Source organism: Suillus fuscotomentosus (genome assembly GCF_016647785.1).
Source record: "Suillus fuscotomentosus strain FC203 chromosome Unknown F5891scaffold_299, whole genome shotgun sequence".
Classification (NCBI taxonomy): Eukaryota; Fungi; Basidiomycota; class Agaricomycetes; order Boletales; family Suillaceae; genus Suillus; species Suillus fuscotomentosus.
Window position 1 is genome coordinate 1 of NW_024539811.1, and position 22781 is coordinate 22781.

The following is a 22781-nucleotide window of genomic DNA, read 5'->3' on the forward strand; positions in this document are numbered from 1 at the left end:
GAATGACGAATCGTGCGCTCTATGCTTTTGTTTTTGCGGTTGGTGACTGGGAGGGAGGGGAGTTCTGTGTCCCGCAATTAGGCATCAAAATTCCCGTTCGCCCCGGTCAACTATTGGCAGTCTTAGCTCGGGTCCTCGCTCACTTTAGCGCTCCAGTCACAAGTGGCCGTAGAATAGTATTTACTTGTTTCACGGACCGTTTGCTTTTCCGTCACAGTCATAATATTCCAGTAGTTGTCTTGGCATAGAGACCCTTATCAGTATTTACTGTAAAGCACACTAGGAATGAATGTCCAATCTTAGACCCGCACCTCACAATCGCTAAATTTTTGCGCCTATCTTTTGCAGGTCAACGTCAACCCACACCACCACCTCCAAAAGCACACACATCTGACTCCGAAGGCATGAACTTGTCTTCAAAAATCAAGACGCCTCATACTTGTACCAGGATTTGTATCCAGACTCGTGGATCGACATCCGAACTCATGTGGATTGGCATCCACGCTCGTGGATCGACATCCGGATTCCGGACTCATGTGGATTTTAGCTCAGTGGGTGAGTGTATTCATTTTCTGGACATCCGGACTCATTCATGCGCAGACCAGTACAGTACGACTTTGGACGTGACATGAACTTGTCTTCAAAAATCAAGACGCCTCGTATACTTGTACCAGGATTTGTATCCAGACTCGTGGATCGACATCCGAACTCATGCGGATTGGCATCCACGCTCGTGGATCGACATCCGGATTCCGGACTCATGTGGATTCTAGCTCAGCGGGTGAGTGTATTCATTTTCTGGACATCCGGACTCATGTAGACCCACAGAAACTCATCAAACGCACGATATTCACAGACCACCTCAAGATCTTGACAGATAGACAGGACGAGCTGCTTCAACAGCTTGTGGGGCTTACGAAAGAGGGGTTCTCGAAGGCACAGGGGAGAAGAGCATTGTTGCTTGGGGTGTGTCATCTCCATCTTTCTGGTTCAACATCTTGTCCTTTCGTTCACCCGTGCTTGTATACTGTTCACGTATGCCTGACGTTCTATACCTCACCTCACCTCACCTCACCACTGACACCTCTTACAGAATGCCGCAAAGAAAAACCGAAGAACAAAAGTGGAGCAGATACTAGCCTCGTGTTTACAAATCCTGAACACGGGGCCACTACCTGATGCTGAAGCCATAAATTACAGAGATGAGTACATGTGTTTGTCACCCCAGGGCGGACAGGTTTCATTTGCAGTGACAGGATTTATAAGTTCAGTTGAAACTTTCAAATTTGTCAAAGCTTTACTAGTGCACTGACTAAGCGTGCTCTACCTAACAGTCCGTCCTCAACTCCAGATACAGGGCCATTTTGTATTGCTACAGTCTCATCAGTTCTTCTCGAGGTCAGTATTCAGTGAAAACGTCCAAGGCTTGGGTCTCACCATATGCATAAGATTGGTCTCAGATAACCTTTGCAACGACACGAAGTACATTATATCGTGGACTTCAGTAGGATGGAGCACGTCAACTCTGGCAACCAAACACCACAATGAATTCGCTCTCTGAACCTGCTCAAACTCGGTGAGACAACTTCGAACATCCCTCTTCAGTGATTAAATGCGTGGCCATCGCAGATGTCTCATGGACACAAACCCCAGCTTGGGTTGAGCTGACATCTCCTAGCATACACCACAATCACGCACTCTTTTGGTCTCTCGCATCACTCAGGTTTCTAGAAACTCGCTTGAAAAGCCTGGAATTATCATTCACAAATTGTCCTTCTCCTCAGCACTAGGTTTCCCTTCCTCCGGACGATCACATATTATCCTTTGATTTACTTCACTACACGAGCGCCCATCATACAAGCCAACTCCTCCTGTGAGTGAAAGTTTTGGGTATAAGTTGCTCTACAGATCTAACTTGAGTATATATCGATCCACATATGGTATGGTGACTTCAGCCAACAATGCGAGGAGTTCCCAGTGGATCAGTGCTTTGCCCCATTGTCTGACATTGCACTCAGGGTGTCTGAGGTGCAAGAAGAGTTTCGCACACGAAAAGGGATTAAGGCTGCCATGATGAGCGACGAAAGGGACCCGGAGTGATAGTCAGATGTTAGGGCATTGGGGTGGATGTGGGTAGATTATGTAGCAGAGCAGACGGAGGTGATCTATGGAAAATGGTGAGCGGATTAGATGTCATATTTTCATTCTGACGCTAAAAGTTGTGGCTGTTATAAGGCATCTGGTGCTCCTCGACGCTATCATTCAGTCAAATGGAACCTTTGTTGGCACTCGTGGTTCTACTACGTCCACACTAGCTAGCCCCAGAGTACAGTCGTGGCATGATGGAGCAACTCGGCTCATTAGATGGGGGTGGCCAGGTGCGGATAACCACTGATGCTGATCGGAATGCTGGAATTGAGACTACTTTACACTTGATAAATCATTGGCTACAATGTTCTTGTATTTTTTATTCATGACATGCATAATGGTCGCTCTCGGGCTCGAACTCACAGGCAAAAGCAACAAAAGCTTAATCTTCTTTCCGCACAAATGTGGATCTGAATCTACTGATTCCCGCTACAGCAGTATACATACCTCAGAAAAGCAGGCTCTGCTGCGAGTGGCCTTGCATGTCATTCATGATTAGTAACATCATTTTAAATCCTTCTCCTGACCACACTTAAAATACTAATAAGCTTTAACTGATGTTACAACACAAAATTCTCTCCTGAAAGCATTCTAAATCCCAACAAACTTTTGATTCACTGTAAGATTAATATATCTAACTGTAACAAAGTTAATGCATTGCATTGTTTTTGATATAAAATAATAACGGCATAAGAAGTCTGCTTGAATCTTGAACAAAGGTAAACAAAAGTGAGAGACAAAATGTTGATCTAAGCTTGATTACTACATTGAATATTATCTGATGCATTATAAAAAATTCATCCAAGATATCTAGGTAACAAAAACATTAAAAAAAGGGTGATAAAAACATCAACTTTTATGGTCGAACAAATGTTGACAAAAGTTATTCAAAAGTTTATTCACTATCACACCACAAAGTCAAAGTTTTGTCTAAGTTTGTACCAGAGAAAAATTGTTCAAATGGTTAAACTACGTGTTGAGACAATATTGTGGATGAACAGTGACTTAAGATTTAACTAAGATCAACCTTTTGCATCACGAAAAAGTAGATAGAAAGTTCAAATTTTGACCAGCATTTTGCAGGCAACAGAATCATGAAATTTATTTAAACCTTTTTTAGGATTTTTTCAAGATTTTTCATGCTGGAAAAGTCTTTCATGCTTCCAGTGAGATACAGGAAAGTAGGCTCTTCCCATTATGGCCAAAGTTCCACAGCAAAGCCAGCATCCTGGCCCCTGGGTGGCGAAGGACTATGCTGATTGCTGCTGTGGTCAGTAGCAAGTTTTTTGTATTTGTTTCAATCCATTTCCCCTAGATCATCTGTGAGCTGCCATTCGTCTACATGTTCCTATGTTACCTCATGATATTGCCTCCCCGAATCCTTTCGTTTGTTATGTGATTCCCAAGTGTTAGGAGTCCACTATTTGCCAATGGACCTGTGGTGAACACGGTGAAAATAATTCGAGACGAGGACAGGCACGTGAGCGACGAGTTGAGAATAATGACCATCAGTTTCTGTCGAGATGCTAAAGCGAATACCATGCTGACACAGTCGGTTCGGGCTTTCGGGACTATAGTCTTTGATCAAAGTTGAACTTTGGACCTAGCCAGGTGACATAATATTTCACCAAGGTCATCTGTCCCTTCGACTTATTTGCCCATACTAGTTGAACCATGTTCAATAAGCCCGTCATCGGTATTGGCCACGTCTCCAGAGCTTCTTTGCACAAAAGTAGCCTCGAACTCCACAAACTTGACCATCCATGGCATGAGAACTGCATATGGTATGTGGTAATGTGTATTATGTCGGGAAGCCTATATGCAACATACATATAGAATTGCGTGTACTAGACGCAGCTAGAACGGAAACACGAACTGTTGGGCCCATCTAGATTCTAGAATGTCATCGCCATACCAACTGCCATCTTCAATCACTGGAAATCTGAGAAACAACATGTTTTGGAGTTGCCGATCCAAAATCCCGAATCCAAAATAATCCAACATTCAATCACAGCTGACTTGGATCAGAGTTTGAAACGATTGATTATCTTCAATGGTAATTGTCATGCATCCATGATGCTAACAACTCCAACAACCAGAGCAGATCAAAGGAAGCCTCGGGTCTCCGCTACGAACGTTCTAGGGAACAGAAGCTCAACATGTCACCAGGTGGAATGCTATGTCTTTGGGGTGACGATCTAATCAAAATTGAGGGCATGGCCAATCAGGCGAATTGGATGAAACATGTAGTACATCTTCTTCCTATCTGCCGCATGGACCCCTGAAACAATTGTGACCAGGCCCGTTGACCGATGCGGAACATTGCAGCAACAAGACTTAGACGCGCGAGTCTATTTGTCTATATTGGCAAGCAGGGTACTTATGATAACCGCCTCATGTTTTGGGCGTCCGGTGAGAGGGTAATCCTATGTATAAAGCAGGTTTAAAACACCCCATCACACGCACCTGTGCAACTTTGAGCAAGACCTAACGCCCAAACACACAAAGACCACTTCAACTGTGCTGCAGCTTCACTAGAATGGCAGCGCTCATTCCAAACATCACACCCACTTGAACATTCCAAGATCATGAGGATTGCGTGATCGCACTCGCAGTTTTCCGCGACCGTGATGAACGCATGGTCACGGGTTCGTATGACGGGATGCTTCGTCTATGGGACTTGAAAACAGGTGTAGTGTTGAAGAAGATGGAGGGGCACTGCAGTTGAGTGCAGGCATTGGCTATTTCACCAGATGGGCAATGGATAGCAAGTGGTGATGAGAGTGGCGGATGGATTACTCAACTTGCGCCGGTTCACGAGATTTTGGAAATGGATCTACTAGTAGTTTCTGAAGAATCAATGTATTCGAAAGCAATTCTCTTGTTCATCGTACAAACTAAGTCTACTCTGAATTCATCATCGCTCGAAGGTGTCCTTCTCTCGCTGTGTTAATGCTTTCAAACAAGCAGTGAAATGGTGCGGGGCGACTTTGGCAGAGTCAGCTGCAGGCACTTGAATATATACTACACTTACATCAATGAGCCAGTAGTGTACTCCGGCTTCACCTCAATCCTGTTTCCATTTGAGTCTTTGGCATGGTCGATGCACAAAACAGCAAGTATGGAAGCAGCTGCAGTCCACAGACTGTACTCTACAAACCAACGACCTGCCAAGGGAATTTGTCATCATCAACACTCCCAGATCAACCATGAAACAGCCTACCAGGACAAATACACCTGCGAGGATCAATGAATGATTGGAAATGATAGCAAGTGTGAAATATCTACCTGCCATGACCAAAGGCAAAATGGTTGATGAAAGGGTTCTTCAGCTTCCTGTCAACAGTTAGATGGCAACTAGGATCGAAGCGCGATGCATCGGGAAATATGTCTTCATCCCGAGACAGTGCCCTGAACAGTGTTCAGCTCAACCATTGTATGTACTCCACCCTGACATACCACTGATTGACCATTACTATTGTACCTGATCGAACTACAAATGAGTCAACAACAACCTTGACATATGCGACTTCGAACCTTTGGGTATAGAGTGCCCATCGTAAATATCATCATTTGCAGTTGCATGTGCAACTCCTGTGCACAGGGTTAGCCATGCAAACAAAAAGCTATGTTACTGTCAGCCAACCTAGGGGGGTGGGAGGATACCACCTCATGACCTCGCAGAGAATGGCATCAAGATAGGGCAGGGACGCCCTGTCATTAAGGCACGGCATTTTATCATGCCTCACAACTTGATCAATTTCTGCACGAGCCCGGACTTGGACGTCAGGATAGAGCACCATAGCCAGCAAGAATGTCTGCAATATGGTTGCACTCTGCGGGACATCAAAGTAAGAATCAGAACTGCTCAAGTGGCGACTCACAGTTTCCATGCCAGCTAAGAAGCCGAATTCCCGTCAATAAATGAATTAGACCTGGTAAATAAAGACTCTTACCCATATATACTGTGAACGCAACAGGCTTCATTATATCTTTGTCAGCATCATCGTGGGGTTGGCTGAGAAAGTCAGTGATTAATGAGCGTGAAGCAGTGCCATTTGCCTTCATGCGAACAGATCAGGTGAAATTTTCATCCACAACTGCACAAACGTACCACCTGTGCCTTCACTTCGTTGAAGGGCTCATTCAAAAGGTGTTGAGATAATTCTCTACTGTGTCCTATCAGTGAATGTGCACTGAAGCACCAAGACGGCAACTTTTCGACTGCAGCCTCATTCTAAATATCCAAAATGATGTCGTCGACAGAGGCGCTCACGGAAAGGAAAGGTTGTGAACATGGCAGCCTTTTTAGGGGTAACAATATGTTGTACAAGATCAGCTAGTACGTGCGCGCAGGCAAGGTATGAGCCTTCATTGCCGTCAGCAAGGTCTCCGTATGTCACGGCTACAATTATGCTTCCCGCTGTCATGCATGGTATGTGATTCATACCATGTCAGATATATATAGAGAGTGATAAGGAAGATATGAGAGACTGTCTGGCCCTTTGTCACTAAGTTACCTCTCTATTTTTCCTTTATTTCATTGTCTTGTATTTTATTTCTCACTTTACAGGCTTATTTTACCTTGTATTTGTATCAAGCATGTGACCTTCTGTTTATTTCTCATTGTTTATTTTTATTTGGCTTCTTTCAGCCACCAAGTTTTGTATCTCTATTTATTTCTGACTGTTGATTTGTATTTGGCTTCTTTCAGCCACCAGCTTTTATTTGTCATCACATCATGTGACTGGGAAATATTCTGGTTTGTAACATTATTTAAGCTGACTCAACATGTTTAGTCATGATTGGCCATGCTTTGTAACAACATTTAACATGACTCAACATGTTTAGTCATGGTTTGTCATGGTTTCTAATTTCTTTGTAAGATTACACTGTATTTGTAATGTACTTAGTAATAAGCTGATTCATCACCTGGTTTGTAAGCCACATTCTTACCAATCCATCTGATTAATCATGCTTAGTAAGGGGGTTCCCAAAAGGTATAAAAGGACCCCATTTTCACCCATGAAATATAATCCTCCCACCTGACTCTTATCTCAAACCGTGTGAGACCACTAAGACTTAAAGTGCAGGCCAATATAAGTGCCTTGAGGTAATCTAAGATATCACTATCTATTCTAAAAGTTATATACTACCTTACAGGGGTCGACTATATAACTTTCATTATCGTTATTCTACTCTAGGTTATATACTACCTTACAGGGGTTGACTATATAACCATTGAACAGCTCTCATTCTAAGCTTTACGTGTATTCATAAGACTCTCCCTTTCAACGGAAAGTGAGACACATCTAAGGACGACAAAGTTGAAACAGACTTTCATAGGTTGAAACACGACCTACTAGGCTGAAACAAACCTAATGAATTTATCCAGAACACAGAACATTCCACAACAACTTCGTATAAGACTACACAAGAAGAGGACAACAAACTAAATCCTCCCACTTGACTCTTATCTCAAACCGTGTGAGACCACTAAGACTTAAAGTGCAGGCCAATATAAGTGCCTTGAGGTAATCTAAGATATCATTATCTACTCTAAGTTATATACTACCTTACAGGGGTTGACTATATAATTTCGTTATTGTTATCCTACTCTAGGTTATATACTACCTTACAGGGGTTGACTATATAACCATTGAACAGCTCTCATTCTAAGCTTTACGTGTATACAAAAGACTCTCTCTTTCAACGGAAAGTGAGACACATATCTAAGGACGACAAAGTTGAAACAGACTTTCATAGGTTGAAACACGACCTACTAGGCTGAAACAAACCTAACGAATTTATCCAGAACACAGAACTTTCCACAACACTTCGTATAAGACTACACAAGAAGAGGACAACAAACTAAATCCTCCCAAGAACTCACCATGTTACCTCCCACGAAGTAGAAAAGTCGGAGACCGTGGACTTAAGGACTGGCAAGAAGTCTTCACCATGTATAATTGTGTTGTCATTATACACAACTTTTATATAAGACCCTTAAGTAACAAGACATCACTGGAGCCCACCGCGAGGGAGGCTTCTTCTTGTACCAAACATTGCAAAACAATTGTAAACAAAGCACACTTCATATAATTCATTCCACCCACACAACAAAACGTCAACAAACATATTTAAACACAACAAAGAAATCACAACAATCGTAAACAAAGCCATACTTTGTATAAATCACTCCACACACACATCACAACATCAACAATCGTATCAACGCAACACAAACAAAGGTCAAACATGACTACACGATCCGTATTAACATTGCCTAACCCTGGAACTAAGGCAGCACCTGCCAAATTCAAGGGTGGATTTTCAGAAGTCAAGGACTTTCTGAAACACTATGAAAAACTGTGTGATTATCACAATGTAACCTCTGATGAGGAGAAATGTGAATCTATTACCCAGTACATGTCCCGTCATGTAACAGAATTTGTAGAGGGACTACCGAGCTTCAGATCTAATAACTGGGGCAAACTCAAGGCTGACATTCTGAAGTATTATGATGCAGACCTTGACACGAAGCGATATAGACGCAAAGATTTATTGTCCTACGTAAGGACAACACGAGGAAAGAAAATCCCTACACTCACTGCTTGGAAGAAGTATGTGAGAGGGTTTATTCGTATTGCAGGATGGCTTGAACAAGCCAAGAAATTAACAAGTGAAGAATATGCAAGTTACTTCTGGGAGGGGATTTATAAGAAACTCCGTATCAAAATTGAAACACGCCTCATGGCCAAGGATCCAGACAGAGATCTATCTGAAGCCTTCCCAGTAGACCGAGTTGTCGCAATAGCAGAGAAATTGTTACACCGTGACCGGTTTGATGCAGACCTATTAGTTTCTGAAGAAGAGACTGAGTCTGAAACTGACTCCTCTACTGAAGAAAACTCTGATGCCAATACCGACTCAGAGTCTAGTGAGTCTGAGACCGAGTTTTTTCATAAGAAGAAGAAGGCCCCAGAGCCAAAAGATAAGAAAGAAGTAAAGAAAGCTCAAAAGAAAGTGAAAGGACATGTCAAGGAAGCCAAAACTAAGACTTCCTCAAAAGATACTAAGAGTCCTAGTATCACTTCACCAGAACCTATGGATGAAATGGAGGGACTCATCAAGAGACTCAATGCAATCTCACTCGATGATCCAGACTATGCTTTGTACTACTACAGGGCAACACGAATTGATCCTTCTGTCAAAGAAATGATAGCAGCCCCTATTTTGAAAAGAGGTAATGCTACCCAAGGAGAATATAAGCCTTACAACAATCAGAATGGACAAAATAATGCAAGGCAAAACAGTAACACCAATCAGACATTCAGAGGACCACAACCAGGTACTAGGTTCTATCACCCACCGAACACCCCTTTCAATGAATGAACATGCTTTGGTTGTGGTGAAAAGGGACATGGTATTCCAATGTGTCCACAGATCAATAAGCTAATCGCTGATGGTAAGCTACAGCGTACACACCGTGGACAAATAGGAAAACCAGATGGAAGAGCTGTAAGACGGCTACCTGAAGAAACGATTATCGAAGCACTAAAGCGAGAGGACAGTGTGCCAGTAGCTCACTTTATCAAAGTGAATAGTGGAGACACACAAACCTATAGTGCAAATAAGGAAAATAAAATTCAAGAGACTAGGACTGCATACATCGAAGAGTATGTGAGTTCTGATAGCAAAGATAGTGACATGGATGATTCAATCAACCAGTATGAAGAAACTGAAGAAGAAGAAAGTGATTCAGATGAAGAAACATATGCATTCCCGGTTGAAAGAGTCACACGAAACTCCACACAAGGAAGACACGAAAGGTTTCAGGAGGTATTCCCTCCAGGTCAAAGCAAAACCCTAAGGAAACCAAGCGAGAAAGATAAAGGGAAAGATAAAGTTCCCACTACTCAAGCCAAGAAGGCTGATACTCATACCAAACCTAAGTCCACACAACCCGTTTCACCCACAAAGACAAAGCCCGCAAATAAGAAAGAGACAGGAAAAGGTCTAGATAATGGGTGGGATAGTGAAGACATCATTATGGATGATGTGGATGAAAGGACGGTCAATGAGAAACACCCAAAGACCAATGACACACCTTACAAATCAATCCCAAACTCTGATCGTAAGAATATGACAACACGTCAACGCGTCTCTGACATCGCGGCTAAAATTAAGCCAGAGAAAATTCTTGAAACAGTGTTGAGGATCCTATCCGACTTGAGGTAGGAGAGCTTCTTGGCACTTCCCGTGAGCTTAGCGGAATCCTCGCTAATGCTATCAAACCAAAGTCCTTACCTAATGACTCGAAGATAGAAGCACATTCGGTATGGACAAAGACACGTGGGCTATTAATCAAAATAGCCATGCATTGTGACGGTCAAGCGATTAACGCAATAATTGACACGGGTTCACAACTCAATATCGTAAACAAACACATCTGGAAGACTATTATTAATAGGCCTATAGATATTGCCAAGTCAGTATCTATGAATGATGCAAATGGCGGTGAAGGCAAACTACGCGGATTGGTACAAAATGTTCCACTAGACTGTGGAGGAGTTAGTACTCACGCGAATTTGTTTGTTGGTGATCACGTACCATTCAGTCTATTATTAGGTCGTCCATGGCAAAGAGGAAACTATGTCTCCATTGACGAAAGAAAGGACGGGACATGGTTATTATTCAAAAATCCACTTGATTTAGAGGTCCGTTATGAACTTCTATGCACTCCGGACGGAAATGATCCTAATTGGGACTTTGAACCGTCCACTTGGGTCACTAATATGGGCGAAACGACAATGTTTTGTGAAATTAATGAAGAATTACCGAATTCGGAATTTAGTGTGCGAAACTCTAAACTCAAAAATCATGTGACCAAACAATTACAAAATGATTTCCGTGCCGAGAATTTTATTCGTAAGAAATTTATCAGCAAAGGCCAAGATCAGTCAGCCAAAATTGAAATAAAAGATTTCTCAAAATGTATAAAAGAAGCGCCAGAACCAGTGCTATGCCCAGCGCCCACTGGCCTCGTGTCTGATCAATCCAGCGTGAGGCATCCAGAAATCACACGCACATCCATTTTTGGTAATCTATTGCGTTTTCGGAATATGCCGGAACACGCGTTCGACAATACTCGCGCCGAACTGGCCGATTTCCTTTTTGAGAATCCCGGCAATTTCCGGTTCAGCACTTCCATTGAGAATGACGCGCTCACACTTTCCTTCCACGCTACTGCCTTCTCCCCACCTGCCGGCAACGACCAGGATGATCCTCCCTCTCCCTCTTATTCTCCCATCCTCTGGAACGAATCTTCCCTGGACCCGGACGACCCTGAAGAAGATCCTGGAGCTGGAGACTTTGTTGGAGGGAAGGGTACATTTTTTTTTAATTCTTGTTTTATTCAAAATCTAATTAAAACAAACGCTATCTTACATTCACCCCCTCCTCGTCACTTTTTGGCCAACGCCAACGCTGACATTACGTGCGGCACTTACGCCAACGCCACCAATCTTCATCCGGCACCCTCCTCCTTGGCCAATGCCACCCATCTTCATCCGGCACCCTCCTCCTTGGCCAATGCCACCCATCTTCATCCGGCACCCTCCTCCTTGGCCAACGCCACCCATCTTCATCCGGCACCATCATCTTTTGCCAATGCCAATCCGGACCCCCTCCTTCTACCTCTACCTTCTGCTACCTTGGGAAATTCCTGGGGTACCGGCACCATCCTTCCACCCAACGCTACCTTGGGCACGGCCGGCACCCTCCTACTACCTCCACCCAACGCTACTTTGGGTACCGGCACCCTCCTTCTACCTCCACCCAACGCTACTCTGGGTACCGGCACCCTCCTCTCCACCATTGGCCCTTCGCCCATCGCAACTTCGGGCACCGCGCCACCATCTCTCTCCACCATTGACCCTTCGCCCATCGCAACTTCGGGCATCGCACCACCATCTCTCTCCAACATTGGCCCTTCGCCACCATCTCTCTCCACCATTGGCCCTTTGCCCATCGCAACTTCGGGCATCGCGCCACCATCTCTCTCCACCATTGACCCTTCGGGCACCACAATTTCGGGCATCGCGCCACCCTCTCTCTCTAACCCCAACACGATACCTAAATTAAATATACATGTATCGTTGATTAAAAATGAACTTTGTTTTGACAAAATCCCGTGCACTTCTAACAAAACAGAGAGCTTCTCTGACAGCCTAATTCCACCTATTGCCTCCCTGCCAGATGAACCTAGGGAAGACAAGTTTGTGCACGCGATTGGTCCAGACAAAGGAGAGCCTTTGCTTCTTGCCCCGAATGGTGAGAGCATTCACACTCTAAGTTTTTACAACGCACTCAACTATATATTAAATCAAGCAGACAATGCTAATGCAAACGAGAACACGTCCATGCCATCCTCTACAGCATCCACACCTCCTCCTATTGGTGCTCAAGACTCCGTCGATGTTTTTCTTGTCCATCCTTCGTTCGACGACGAGTCTATGTATTCAAACTCGATGTCCGCACTACCATCTAGCGCATTCCTGGTAGCACCACCAAATTCTAACGCGAGCTTACCTAAGGATGATGAATATCTCCCCTCACTCGTCCCCTCTCGTCCTTTCAAGGGCGAATATGAATATAATTCAACATCTAAGCCTACTTTGAGAGATTCAAGCCTCGCGCAGGATGACGAAGACATCCCTATGTTAACCTTACCTGACACAGCACCTGCACCTACAGAAGGCACCTTCCCTTATCGAGGCCCGAGTCGACCTGATGGTAGGAAGTATGTTTCGTTCGAAGGTTTAACAAGGCTCGAGGCTGAGGAATATCCAAGCTCTGAGTTCGCGAAGTACAATGACTATCATTCTGTTTATATTCCTAACATTGTCCAGGCTATTGAGTCCTACTGTTTCTGTCAAGACGAGATTATTGCTAATGATTGGAACTACCATTCGTTCCGAGATGGAAACTACCCTGGACATCCTATCATCCCTGGAACTGTCAAACTGCCCACTGGAGGTCCGCGTTCTGGGAGGACTTGGCACGAACGAGTCCGAGAACTCAAGGACCACAGGGCACACACTCGGCACTTAATCCATGTCATTGAAACTGTCCTTTCGACTCGCATGCTTGCTGAAGTATCCTCTCACGCGAGGACCATCAAATGTGACCAAACCCTGCACATTCAGGGAGGTCTAACTAACAAAGTCTACACTGGACGCTACGACGACGTCAATCCTTTTTTCTCAGAGAGTGAGGCTAAACGGATGAACTCATATGCAGCTATTGCCGAAGCTCATGGAGAAGGAGAGCTAGCTTCGAAGATCCTGGATGCCCTCCTTATGCCCTTCCCTGACGAGGACACTGTCAGTGCCCTTACTGAATCTCGTCTCCTTGATGTTGGGACTGTCAAGGACATCCTTCGTCTTGCATCAGACAGAGACCTAGTCCTTGGGATCGCGCGCTCGGGCCTCACTATCATAGCAACATCACCTTTTCGAAGTGAGATGTTTGAAGACCCCTTTTATTCAAAGGAATGGTTTGTTCTCTCAGATATTGCTGAGGAACCTGATGAAGAGCCGAAATCTAAGGCTAAGAAGTTTTTTCTCTAGTACTCTAGAGGTAAACTTCTATCCTTCATTATTATCTTTTCAACTTATCAATCTTTCTAATAGAAAATCTAAAAACTCGTTACTGGATCCTCAAGTCTCAAAATTTTGTATATGTCCATCATTTCTATTTCCCCTTCGACTTCTATTGCCTCGTGTGAAAATTCACATAATCCCAAAAACATGGACCCTCGCGTCTTCGAACCAGTGCCTATGTATTTATATCTCCGTTTTCGACTCAGTATCTTGTTTCACTTGTTTGTCTTTGTTTGTTTTGATTGTCTCTAGTGCTCTTGCCTATTCACAAAAACTACATTGCAGACTTATGTGTATGAGTGTATTGATACAGGAAAAAGGTGTAAAAAGTCAAGTGATAGCCTTAGATATGAGTTACCTATTCTGTAATTCAAGTCTTTGGTGGTCCAAATTTTTGTCTGAAAAACCTAAGTTTCAACAACATCAAAATCAAGTTTTATGTCTAAGTCACTCAAAACCTATTGAACAAAATTCAAGTAAGGAGATGCTAGTGTATCCTTCAGATTTACTTGAAAACGAGTCTATAGAAGATTGTTTTGAGAGACTTAGAAATAATCTCACATCCAAAAACCAAACCACAAACTCCAATCAAAATGAAGAATCTATACTTCAAGACTCAGAATATTATGACAATTCTGATACTGAGTCTGATATCTTAATTTCCTGTGACTCTATCAACTATCCTGAGGGAAATCCAGTACTCACAATGTACAAGAGGGTCGACAAAAAAGTCAAGCCCGTGTCAGGAACTTTTCCTCAAGGAGTCAGAGTAGATCGTCATTTTCCTCATAACCCACTTCAAAACTTAATAGCATTAACTCCACATCCTCCTAAATTTATTCCTAATGGACGTCTAACTCATGAACGTATGGTTGACCTTGGGATAAATTCAAAAGGATTTCTACTACCTGAAGAAGTGAAACTTTTTCAACACATCATGAATTTAAATCAAGAGACCCTAGCATTTGAATAAACTGATAGGGGTACTCTCAAAGAATCATATTTCACCCCATACATTATTCCCACTGTACCTCATGTACCTTGGGAATATAAGAATATTCCTATCCCACCTGGGATACGTCAGAAAGTTATTGAACTACTCAAATCCAAGATTAACGCAGGGGTATATGAACCAAGCCAATCTGCGTACCGTTCACGCTGGTTCTGTGTACTCAAGAAGAATGGAAAACTAAGACTAGTCCATGATCTTCAACCTCTCAACAAAATTTCTATTCGAGATGCTGGTCTCATTCCTATAGTTGATGACTTTGTAGAGTCATTTGCAGGAGCTCAGTGTTACACCATATTCAATTTATTCTGGGAATTTGATGCATGTAAAATGCACCCAGAAAGCAGAGATCTTACAGCTTTCCTAACACCATTAGGTCTGCTACACTTAACAGCCTTACCAATGGGCTACACAAATGCACCTGCAGAATTTCAGAAATGTACCAGCTTTGTACTGCAGGATGAAATCCCACATGTAGCCAATGTTTTCATAGAAGACCTTCCAGTCAAAGGTCCAAAGACTATCTATCCTGACAATGAAGGTAATCCCGAGGTCTTAGAAGAAAACCCAGGGATTAGACGATTTATTTGGGAACATGCAAATGATGTTCACCGTATCATGCACCGTATAAAAGACGTAGGTGCAACATTCTCCGCTACAAAAATTCAGTGTTGCCTTCCAGACGTCCTTATCGTAGGACAGCGCTGTACTCCAGAAGGTAGACTACCTGATACCGAGAAAGTGTCAAAAATTCTTAACTGGCCAATCCCCACTACGGTTAAAGAAGCCCGAGGATTTATGGGACTTTGTGGGACAGTTCGTATTTGGATACTAGGATTTTCTGAACTAGCAAAACCTATCACCCAACTTTGGAAAAAAGATGCCCCTTTTATTTGGGGAGAGAAGCAAGATATTTCTTTCGAAACTTTGAAGGAACGTATATGTTCAGCACCAGCAATGAGAAGCATTGACTATACTTCCTCAAATCCCATATATTTATCAGTCGATTCCAGCTTCATAGCTGTAGGAATCATCCTTTCACAAATAGATGATGAAGGACGACGACGACCAGCACGATATGGTTCTTTACCTATGGGGGATGCAGAGTCACGATACTCTCAGCCCAAGTTAGAATTGTATGGACTGTTCAGAGCACTTCGACATTACAGACTTCACATCATTGGAGTTCAGAACCTCCATGTTGAAGTTGACGCAAAATATATTAAAGGCATGCTTAATGAGCCCGACCTACAACCAAATGCTACAATCAATAGATGGATTCAAGGAATTCTCCTATTTGATTTCACACTTCACCATGTACCAGCAACAAGTTTCAGAGGGCCTGATGGCTTATCTCGACGCCCTCTAGCTTCAGACGAAGAGATTATCCCTGAAGATGACTCTTGGTTAGACGAAATAGCCCTATTCACATCAATCTCAAATTTCACTGCACATCCATATAATCCCAATAACCTACCATCCGTATTCTTGTCAGCTGCTGATCAAGAGCAGACTTTGACAGATGTTTTCAAGTTCCTTACCACACTTGAAGCACCAAGTTTTGAAAGTACTGCTAAACGCAAGAAATTTGTCAAGCGTACAACTCGATTCTTCGTACAAAAGGGAAAGATGTACAAGCGTCTACCAGATAGACCCCCTTTACTTGTTATTTTTGACCCCGATAAACGACTGTCTATACTGACAGGAGCACATGAAGATTTAGGTCACAAAGGAGTACAGTCTACCTTTGAGACTATTCGATACAGATTCTTCTGGCCACATATGTATACCGATGTTAAGCACCATGTACAATCTTGTCATGATTGTCAGATTCGAAGCACCAAGAAAATGCACATACCTATCACAGTCTCTACACCTGCCACAATCTTCACAAAGATCTACATTGACATACTCAAGATGCCTGCCGGGAATGGTATGAAGCATCTAGTGTTAGCTCGAGATGATCTTTCACAATATGTAGAAGGAAGAGCATTACGATCTGCCTCTGCCAAAGCTATGGCCAAGTTTTTCTGGGAAGACTTGTATTGCCGATATGGAGCAATAGGACAGATAGTTACCGATAATGGCTCCGAAGTTAAGGGAGCATTCCAAAATTTACTTCAACAAGTGGACATTTCACAGATTCAAATCTTGCCCTACAACTCACAAGCAAATGGGGTAGTTGAACGTGGACACTTTAATATCAGAGAAGCAATAGTAAAAAGTTGTGAAAAGCACATCTCACGATGGCCTGAGAAGGTTCCTCAGGCACTCTTTGCCGAAAACATTACCACAAGCCGTGCAACTGGATTCTCACCTTTCTACCTATTACATGGAGTCCATCCTGTTCTACCTTTTGACCTTAGTGAAGCAACATTCCTTGTTGATGGATTTCACGAGAATATGAATCCTGTTGATTTCCTCACATTACGAATACACCAAATCGAAAGACGTCCTGAAGACTTGAGACGTGCCGCTAAAACATTAAAGAAGGCCAGATTTAAGTCCAAGCTTCAGTTTGAACAGAAATATCATCTGAGGATGCACAGAAAATCATTTGCACCAGGTGATCTTGTACTAGTCCGAAATACTCAAGTTGAGAAAGAACTGAATCGCAAAACAAAACCACGATACTTAGGACCCTTTGTTGTTGAGAGACAAACCAAAGGTGGATCCTACATTCTAAAAGAAATGAATGGAACTCTGTCTAGACGTGGTGTAGCCTCCTTTAGACTAATTCCATATATAAGCCGAAACGATCCTACTCTGCAAACAATTGCAGATACTCTTGACAATGATCAATACTATGAGGAAAATTCATCAGGATCAGATTCAGATACTTCTTTCCTCTCAGAGGACAAATAACAAAACACATCACATCATGAATGGAAAAGACTCCACTATAGAGAAGCGAATTCAACAAAACATTGCAAGTTTATTTGACATCTTGTTAGAAGGATTGCAATAAACTTCACGAAGACTTTATTTTTCAAGATATCAGAACCCATTACAATCAAATGATATACTTCTGGGATCATAATTACCAGGAAGCATTATCACAAATATGTCCTACATGTGCAGTATACTTCGAAATTTTCAGACTCCTAGATGAATGTCACCATCTTGTCAACCCAGAAAACAGATGGAGGAGTTAACAACATCACAATTAACAAAACGTCATGACCTACCCTTCAACTGGGGACAGTTGCGATTTTTTGTCCGGGGTGGATGTCATGCATGGTATGTGATTCATACCATGTCAGATATATATAGAGAGTGATAAGGAAGATATGAGAGACTGTCTGGCCCTTTGTCACTAAGTTACCTCTCTATTTTTCCTTTATTTCATTGTCTTGTATTTTATTTCTCACTTTACAGGCTTATTTTACCTTGTATTTGTATCAAGCATGTGACCTTCTGTTTATTTCTCATTGTTTATTTTTATTTGGCTTCTTTCAGCCACCAAGTTTTGTATCTCTATTTATTTCTGACTGTTGATTTGTATTTGGCTTCTTTCAGCCACCAGCTTTTATTTGTCATCACATCATGTGACTGGGAAATATTCTGGTTTGTAACATTATTTAAGCTGACTCAACATGTTTAGTCATGATTGGCCATGCTTTGTAACAACATTTAACATGACTCAACATGTTTAGTCATGGTTTGTCATGGTTTCTAATTTCTTTGTAAGATTACACTGTATTTGTAATGTACTTAGTAATAAGCTGATTCATCACCTGGTTTGTAAGCCACATTCTTACCAATCCATCTGATTAATCATGCTTAGTAAGGGGGTTCCCAAAAGGTATAAAAGGACCCCATTTTCACCCATGAAATATAATCCTCCCACCTGACTCTTATCTCAAACCGTGTGAGACCACTAAGACTTAAAGTGCAGGCCAATATAAGTGCCTTGAGGTAATCTAAGATATCACTATCTATTCTAAAAGTTATATACTACCTTACAGGGGTCGACTATATAACTTTCATTATCGTTATTCTACTCTAGGTTATATACTACCTTACAGGGGTTGACTATATAACCATTGAACAGCTCTCATTCTAAGCTTTACGTGTATTCATAAGACTCTCCCTTTCAACGGAAAGTGAGACACATCTAAGGACGACAAAGTTGAAACAGACTTTCATAGGTTGAAACACGACCTACTAGGCTGAAACAAACCTAATGAATTTATCCAGAACACAGAACATTCCACAACAACTTCGTATAAGACTACACAAGAAGAGGACAACAAACTAAATCCTCCCACTTGACTCTTATCTCAAACCGTGTGAGACCACTAAGACTTAAAGTGCAGGCCAATATAAGTGCCTTGAGGTAATCTAAGATATCATTATCTACTCTAAGTTATATACTACCTTACAGGGGTTGACTATATAATTTCGTTATTGTTATCCTACTCTAGGTTATATACTACCTTACAGGGGTTGACTATATAACCATTGAACAGCTCTCATTCTAAGCTTTACGTGTATACAAAAGACTCTCTCTTTCAACGGAAAGTGAGACACATATCTAAGGACGACAAAGTTGAAACAGACTTTCATAGGTTGAAACACGACCTACTAGGCTGAAACAAACCTAACGAATTTATCCAGAACACAGAACTTTCCACAACACTTCGTATAAGACTACACAAGAAGAGGACAACAAACTAAATCCTCCCAAGAACTCACCATGTTACCTCCCACGAAGTAGAAAAGTCGGAGACCGTGGACTTAAGGACTGGCAAGAAGTCTTCACCATGTATAATTGTGTTGTCATTATACACAACTTTTATATAAGACCCTTAAGTAACAAGACACCGCGTATCTGTCACAAGGATTGATCGTCAGCTGGACCATAAATACGTCACAAAAACACCAGTTGATTAGGTACGAACACTTCAGTGTGGTGCTGTATGTCATCAATTGCAGTGGCACCTAAAAGATTGATGACTAGTCTATTTGCATGGCGAGAGTATATCTCATGGTATGACACCGAGAGTTTGGCCTTGAGGACTTGATGGAAGATCTTGTGATGTTGTCGTAAAGTCTGACCATATGGAAACATTGGAGTAAGGAAAGCCACTCCAGCTCTGCATCATCAGTGGATGAAAAAAATTGAATGAAGACTGGCAATGCATACCTTTTGTTAGTGCGCCAAACAGGGCGACTAGAGTAATTTGCAGAACATTTTTCCAGCAAATCCTGCGCGACAGTTTCGGAGTTTATGATGATTAAGTCGATCCCAAGTACGCGGCAGCGAACGATTTTTCCTATGATCAGGTATGAAATTGAATACAAGAACTTTGCGAAAAGGCTATTGGCCTGCTACCAACCATATGCCTTCCCCCATGCAGTATATGTGAGCCAAGGTCGTTTGGTATCCAATTGTAGCACATTGCCCAAAAATGGTATCAGATGAGGGCCAGGTGGTAGAGGTAAAGGGTAGACACGTCTGCGAATGAGACCCAAAGCGATACCCAGGGCAATAACGCACGATATCCCTAGAGCGAGAGTAGCAGTGGAGAGCATGGGAAGGGATTATAGTCACAGCAAGACATGTTGGTCATCTTCATATAACCTGCTCGCCTTAGTTTAGTACTAGACGCTGGACCATATCAATTATGACGTACACTGACAAAGAACCTTCCTTGGTTCCTTATAAGTTATATCTAGATCCATGTGTTGTATTAATAAAGGCTTCCTGATTTCTGTACTCCGCAATCCCCAGATCATCTTAGCTAATCACTTAGTATGTACTAGTATGAGGTGTATGATGGGGGGTAGTCTCAGTTGAGTCTCAGGGGGCGTGACATCACTGGGGATTTTTTCCAATCTTTTCTTGTACGTGTGATTGGTGCGTGAGATACCTGCCAGCTGTACCCTGATTGGGTCCAGGAATTGGGTTGAAAAAGCACTGAGTTTTTTTTTTAGCTGATGAGGCAATGTTCGTGTCAAGCTCAAAGCTAAATAAATTTGATAAGAGGAGAAAATTCGGGGCATGGTGCGTAAGTGCTGTTATGATACATAGTACATACATCCTTGTTATTTATTGTAGACAAAGGACATAATAAACGAAAGGAGAGACCCCATTACTGACTGCGGCGGCAATTGGTGCGATCCTTCGCCAGTGGCTTTCCATTGAACACTTGATGATAATGGGACAAGCCTAGTTTGCTGTATCTCCGCAGCCATTGCCAGTGTGCCAAAGTACCTGCAAATTAAATCATCATAAGTGACAATCCATACCACTGTGAGATTCTTAGGACCTTTCAATTTCGATACTCCAACAATAATGTCCTCGCACCCAGTTTCCTAGTCCATTAAGGTATTCCTTGACCAGGATATCGGTGGAAGGACCCCATGAAGGAATATTTGCAAAACCGTTGGTAAATCTTTCCTCGAGTTTAGTGTGGTAAGCGGCTGCCCAACCCATCGCACTGCCTATGTCAAGGCCAAGTTCTAGCATGACCGCAGTTATCAGTGAATTGTGGTCAATCCCGCTCGCTTGTTCTTTATTGTACAAGAGCATATCCTGTGAAGGCCGTTAGGATATCAGAAACCAAGTCTTTTGTGTGACTTTACATTATCAACTGTAATCAAATCTGCGGCGAATTCCACCATATCCACAATAGCAGGATGGTAGAACACTTCATCAGGAAGATCGATCTCCACTGCACATAGTCCGAGCCAAGGTAATATGCCAGATGTTTCCCGTCGATACTTGAAATTGTCATCGATACCGACACAGCGTCTTTGTTCACAGTCGACGGCCTCGACAGCTACTGCACGAAGGTATGTTGTCAAGCCATCAACAAAGCGGGAATAACAACTCATGCTCATGGTCTGCACCATACGAGCCGAAGATCTACATAAAATTCAGATGCATGATAAAACAAGCAGGGGGTACTTACTGTTGCATCATTTCTCCAATGATGTGTTCACCTTTTGGTCTGATCTTATGCAGATTGTGTAAGGCATCAAGGATGATGTCCACTATTCCTCTGGTGCCTGCTGCAGTGCTTTTATCGGTGGTATCCTCTATAATTGCGGTCATATTCATCATTTCGCAAGTGACTTGAAGGTGTTCTACATTGCAAGAATAAAGTCAAGGGTCAGTCGTGTGCGTTAGGGTTGAATACAGACCTTTTGACACAGTGGGATAACACAGTGCTACTACGAGAGCTATAAGAATGATATGCGTCAACGATCTTTAGAGGTAGTAACATAGCTTGAACCTGGATCACACTTGTTGAATTCTTTCAATGTGTCAGGATCCACAGCTTTGAAACTACGAAACCAAGCCTCAGCTTCAATTTTCACGGCTTCATAATGAGGGTTGATTATGCAAGGCCACGGCCAGTTGGCCATGGTATCTGGGAGGTAAAATATCTTTGGGTGAGCTTCCATGGGCTCCTATTTCTGATGAACAGTGATAGAGCCTATGAATTGCAGAGGGGCTGAGGATAAATGGCATGCAGTGTCCCTTTTATACAAATGTGAGGACAAAAATGCCTCACCTGCAGTCCCATCAGTAAATCAATAGGTCCTTGGTTTCTGTCTCTCGTGTTAATACTAGTGGAAGAGTGTCTTTGTCAGTGTTATCCATACCATTGGTAACTGGTAACTCACAATCTAAGGCGGTACATTTAGAGTTGAAACTCTCGTCCAACGTTCCAGCTAAAGCATCATTTTACAATCCCTGTTTAGTTTAGTCTCAGACAACGTGTTGGATGCATTCTCATACGTACACTATCTTGGTTACACTGCCGCAGCACTTTCGATTCTGATTCCTCAATCTGAATCTCATGTATCTTGATCTCACCATCAATACCTCGCAAATTAATGGAGGTTTCCTGACTTCTGTACCTCATGATCACTCTCCGCGATCAACAATCCCTGGACCACCTGAACTGATCACTTACGAGTATGTATTAGTGCCTCAGTAGCAT

The 22781-nt window shown here is 42.6% G+C and overlaps 6 protein-coding genes across 6 annotated transcripts; 3 read left to right on the plus strand and 3 right to left on the minus strand.

Moving 5' to 3' along the window:
• Positions 1–17: 17 nt before the first annotated feature.
• F5891DRAFT_891420 (uncharacterized protein) lies at positions 18–167 on the plus strand (the record flags this gene model as incomplete). Its single annotated transcript, XM_041373300.1, has 1 exon — positions 18–167. A coding segment is annotated over one exon (150 nt), but the record flags the coding sequence as incomplete, so codon positions are not given.
• Positions 168–404: 237 nt separating this feature from the next.
• F5891DRAFT_1201441 (uncharacterized protein) lies at positions 405–1179 on the plus strand (the record flags this gene model as incomplete). The annotated part of the gene is made up of 3 exons (XM_041368883.1): positions 405–555; positions 606–781; positions 829–1179. The coding sequence occupies 3 exons, from the start codon at positions 405–407 to the stop codon at positions 1177–1179; spliced, it is 678 nt and encodes a 225-aa protein (XP_041216492.1).
• A 741-nt stretch (positions 1180–1920) lies between these two features.
• Positions 1921–2091, plus strand: F5891DRAFT_892158 (uncharacterized protein; the record flags this gene model as incomplete). The annotated part of the gene is made up of 1 exon (XM_041373311.1): positions 1921–2091. A coding segment is annotated over one exon (171 nt), but the record flags the coding sequence as incomplete, so codon positions are not given.
• A 2960-nt stretch (positions 2092–5051) lies between these two features.
• F5891DRAFT_1229237 (cytochrome P450) lies at positions 5052–6578 on the minus strand (the record flags this gene model as incomplete). The annotated part of the gene is made up of 11 exons (XM_041369544.1): positions 5052–5136; positions 5183–5315; positions 5372–5385; positions 5437–5559; positions 5608–5632; positions 5686–5742; positions 5795–5984; positions 6033–6046; positions 6105–6210; positions 6263–6372; positions 6425–6578. The coding sequence occupies 11 exons, from the start codon at positions 6576–6578 to the stop codon at positions 5052–5054; spliced, it is 1011 nt and encodes a 336-aa protein (XP_041216494.1).
• Positions 6579–19696: 13118 nt separating this feature from the next.
• F5891DRAFT_1229239 (cytochrome P450) lies at positions 19697–20396 on the minus strand (the record flags this gene model as incomplete). Its single annotated transcript, XM_041369545.1, has 3 exons — positions 20166–20396; positions 19973–20102; positions 19697–19922 (listed from the first exon to the last, which is right to left on the minus strand). Exons 1-3 carry the CDS (start codon positions 20359–20361, stop codon positions 19697–19699), a joined length of 552 nt encoding a protein of 183 aa, XP_041216495.1. The 5' UTR covers positions 20362–20396.
• Positions 20397–20874: 478 nt separating this feature from the next.
• On the minus strand, positions 20875–22239 carry F5891DRAFT_969190 (terpenoid synthase; the record flags this gene model as incomplete). The annotated part of the gene is made up of 6 exons (XM_041376315.1): positions 20875–21043; positions 21099–21364; positions 21415–21697; positions 21744–21918; positions 21976–22014; positions 22068–22239. The coding sequence occupies 6 exons, from the start codon at positions 22237–22239 to the stop codon at positions 20875–20877; spliced, it is 1104 nt and encodes a 367-aa protein (XP_041216496.1).
• Between the last annotated feature and the right edge of the window lie 542 nt (positions 22240–22781).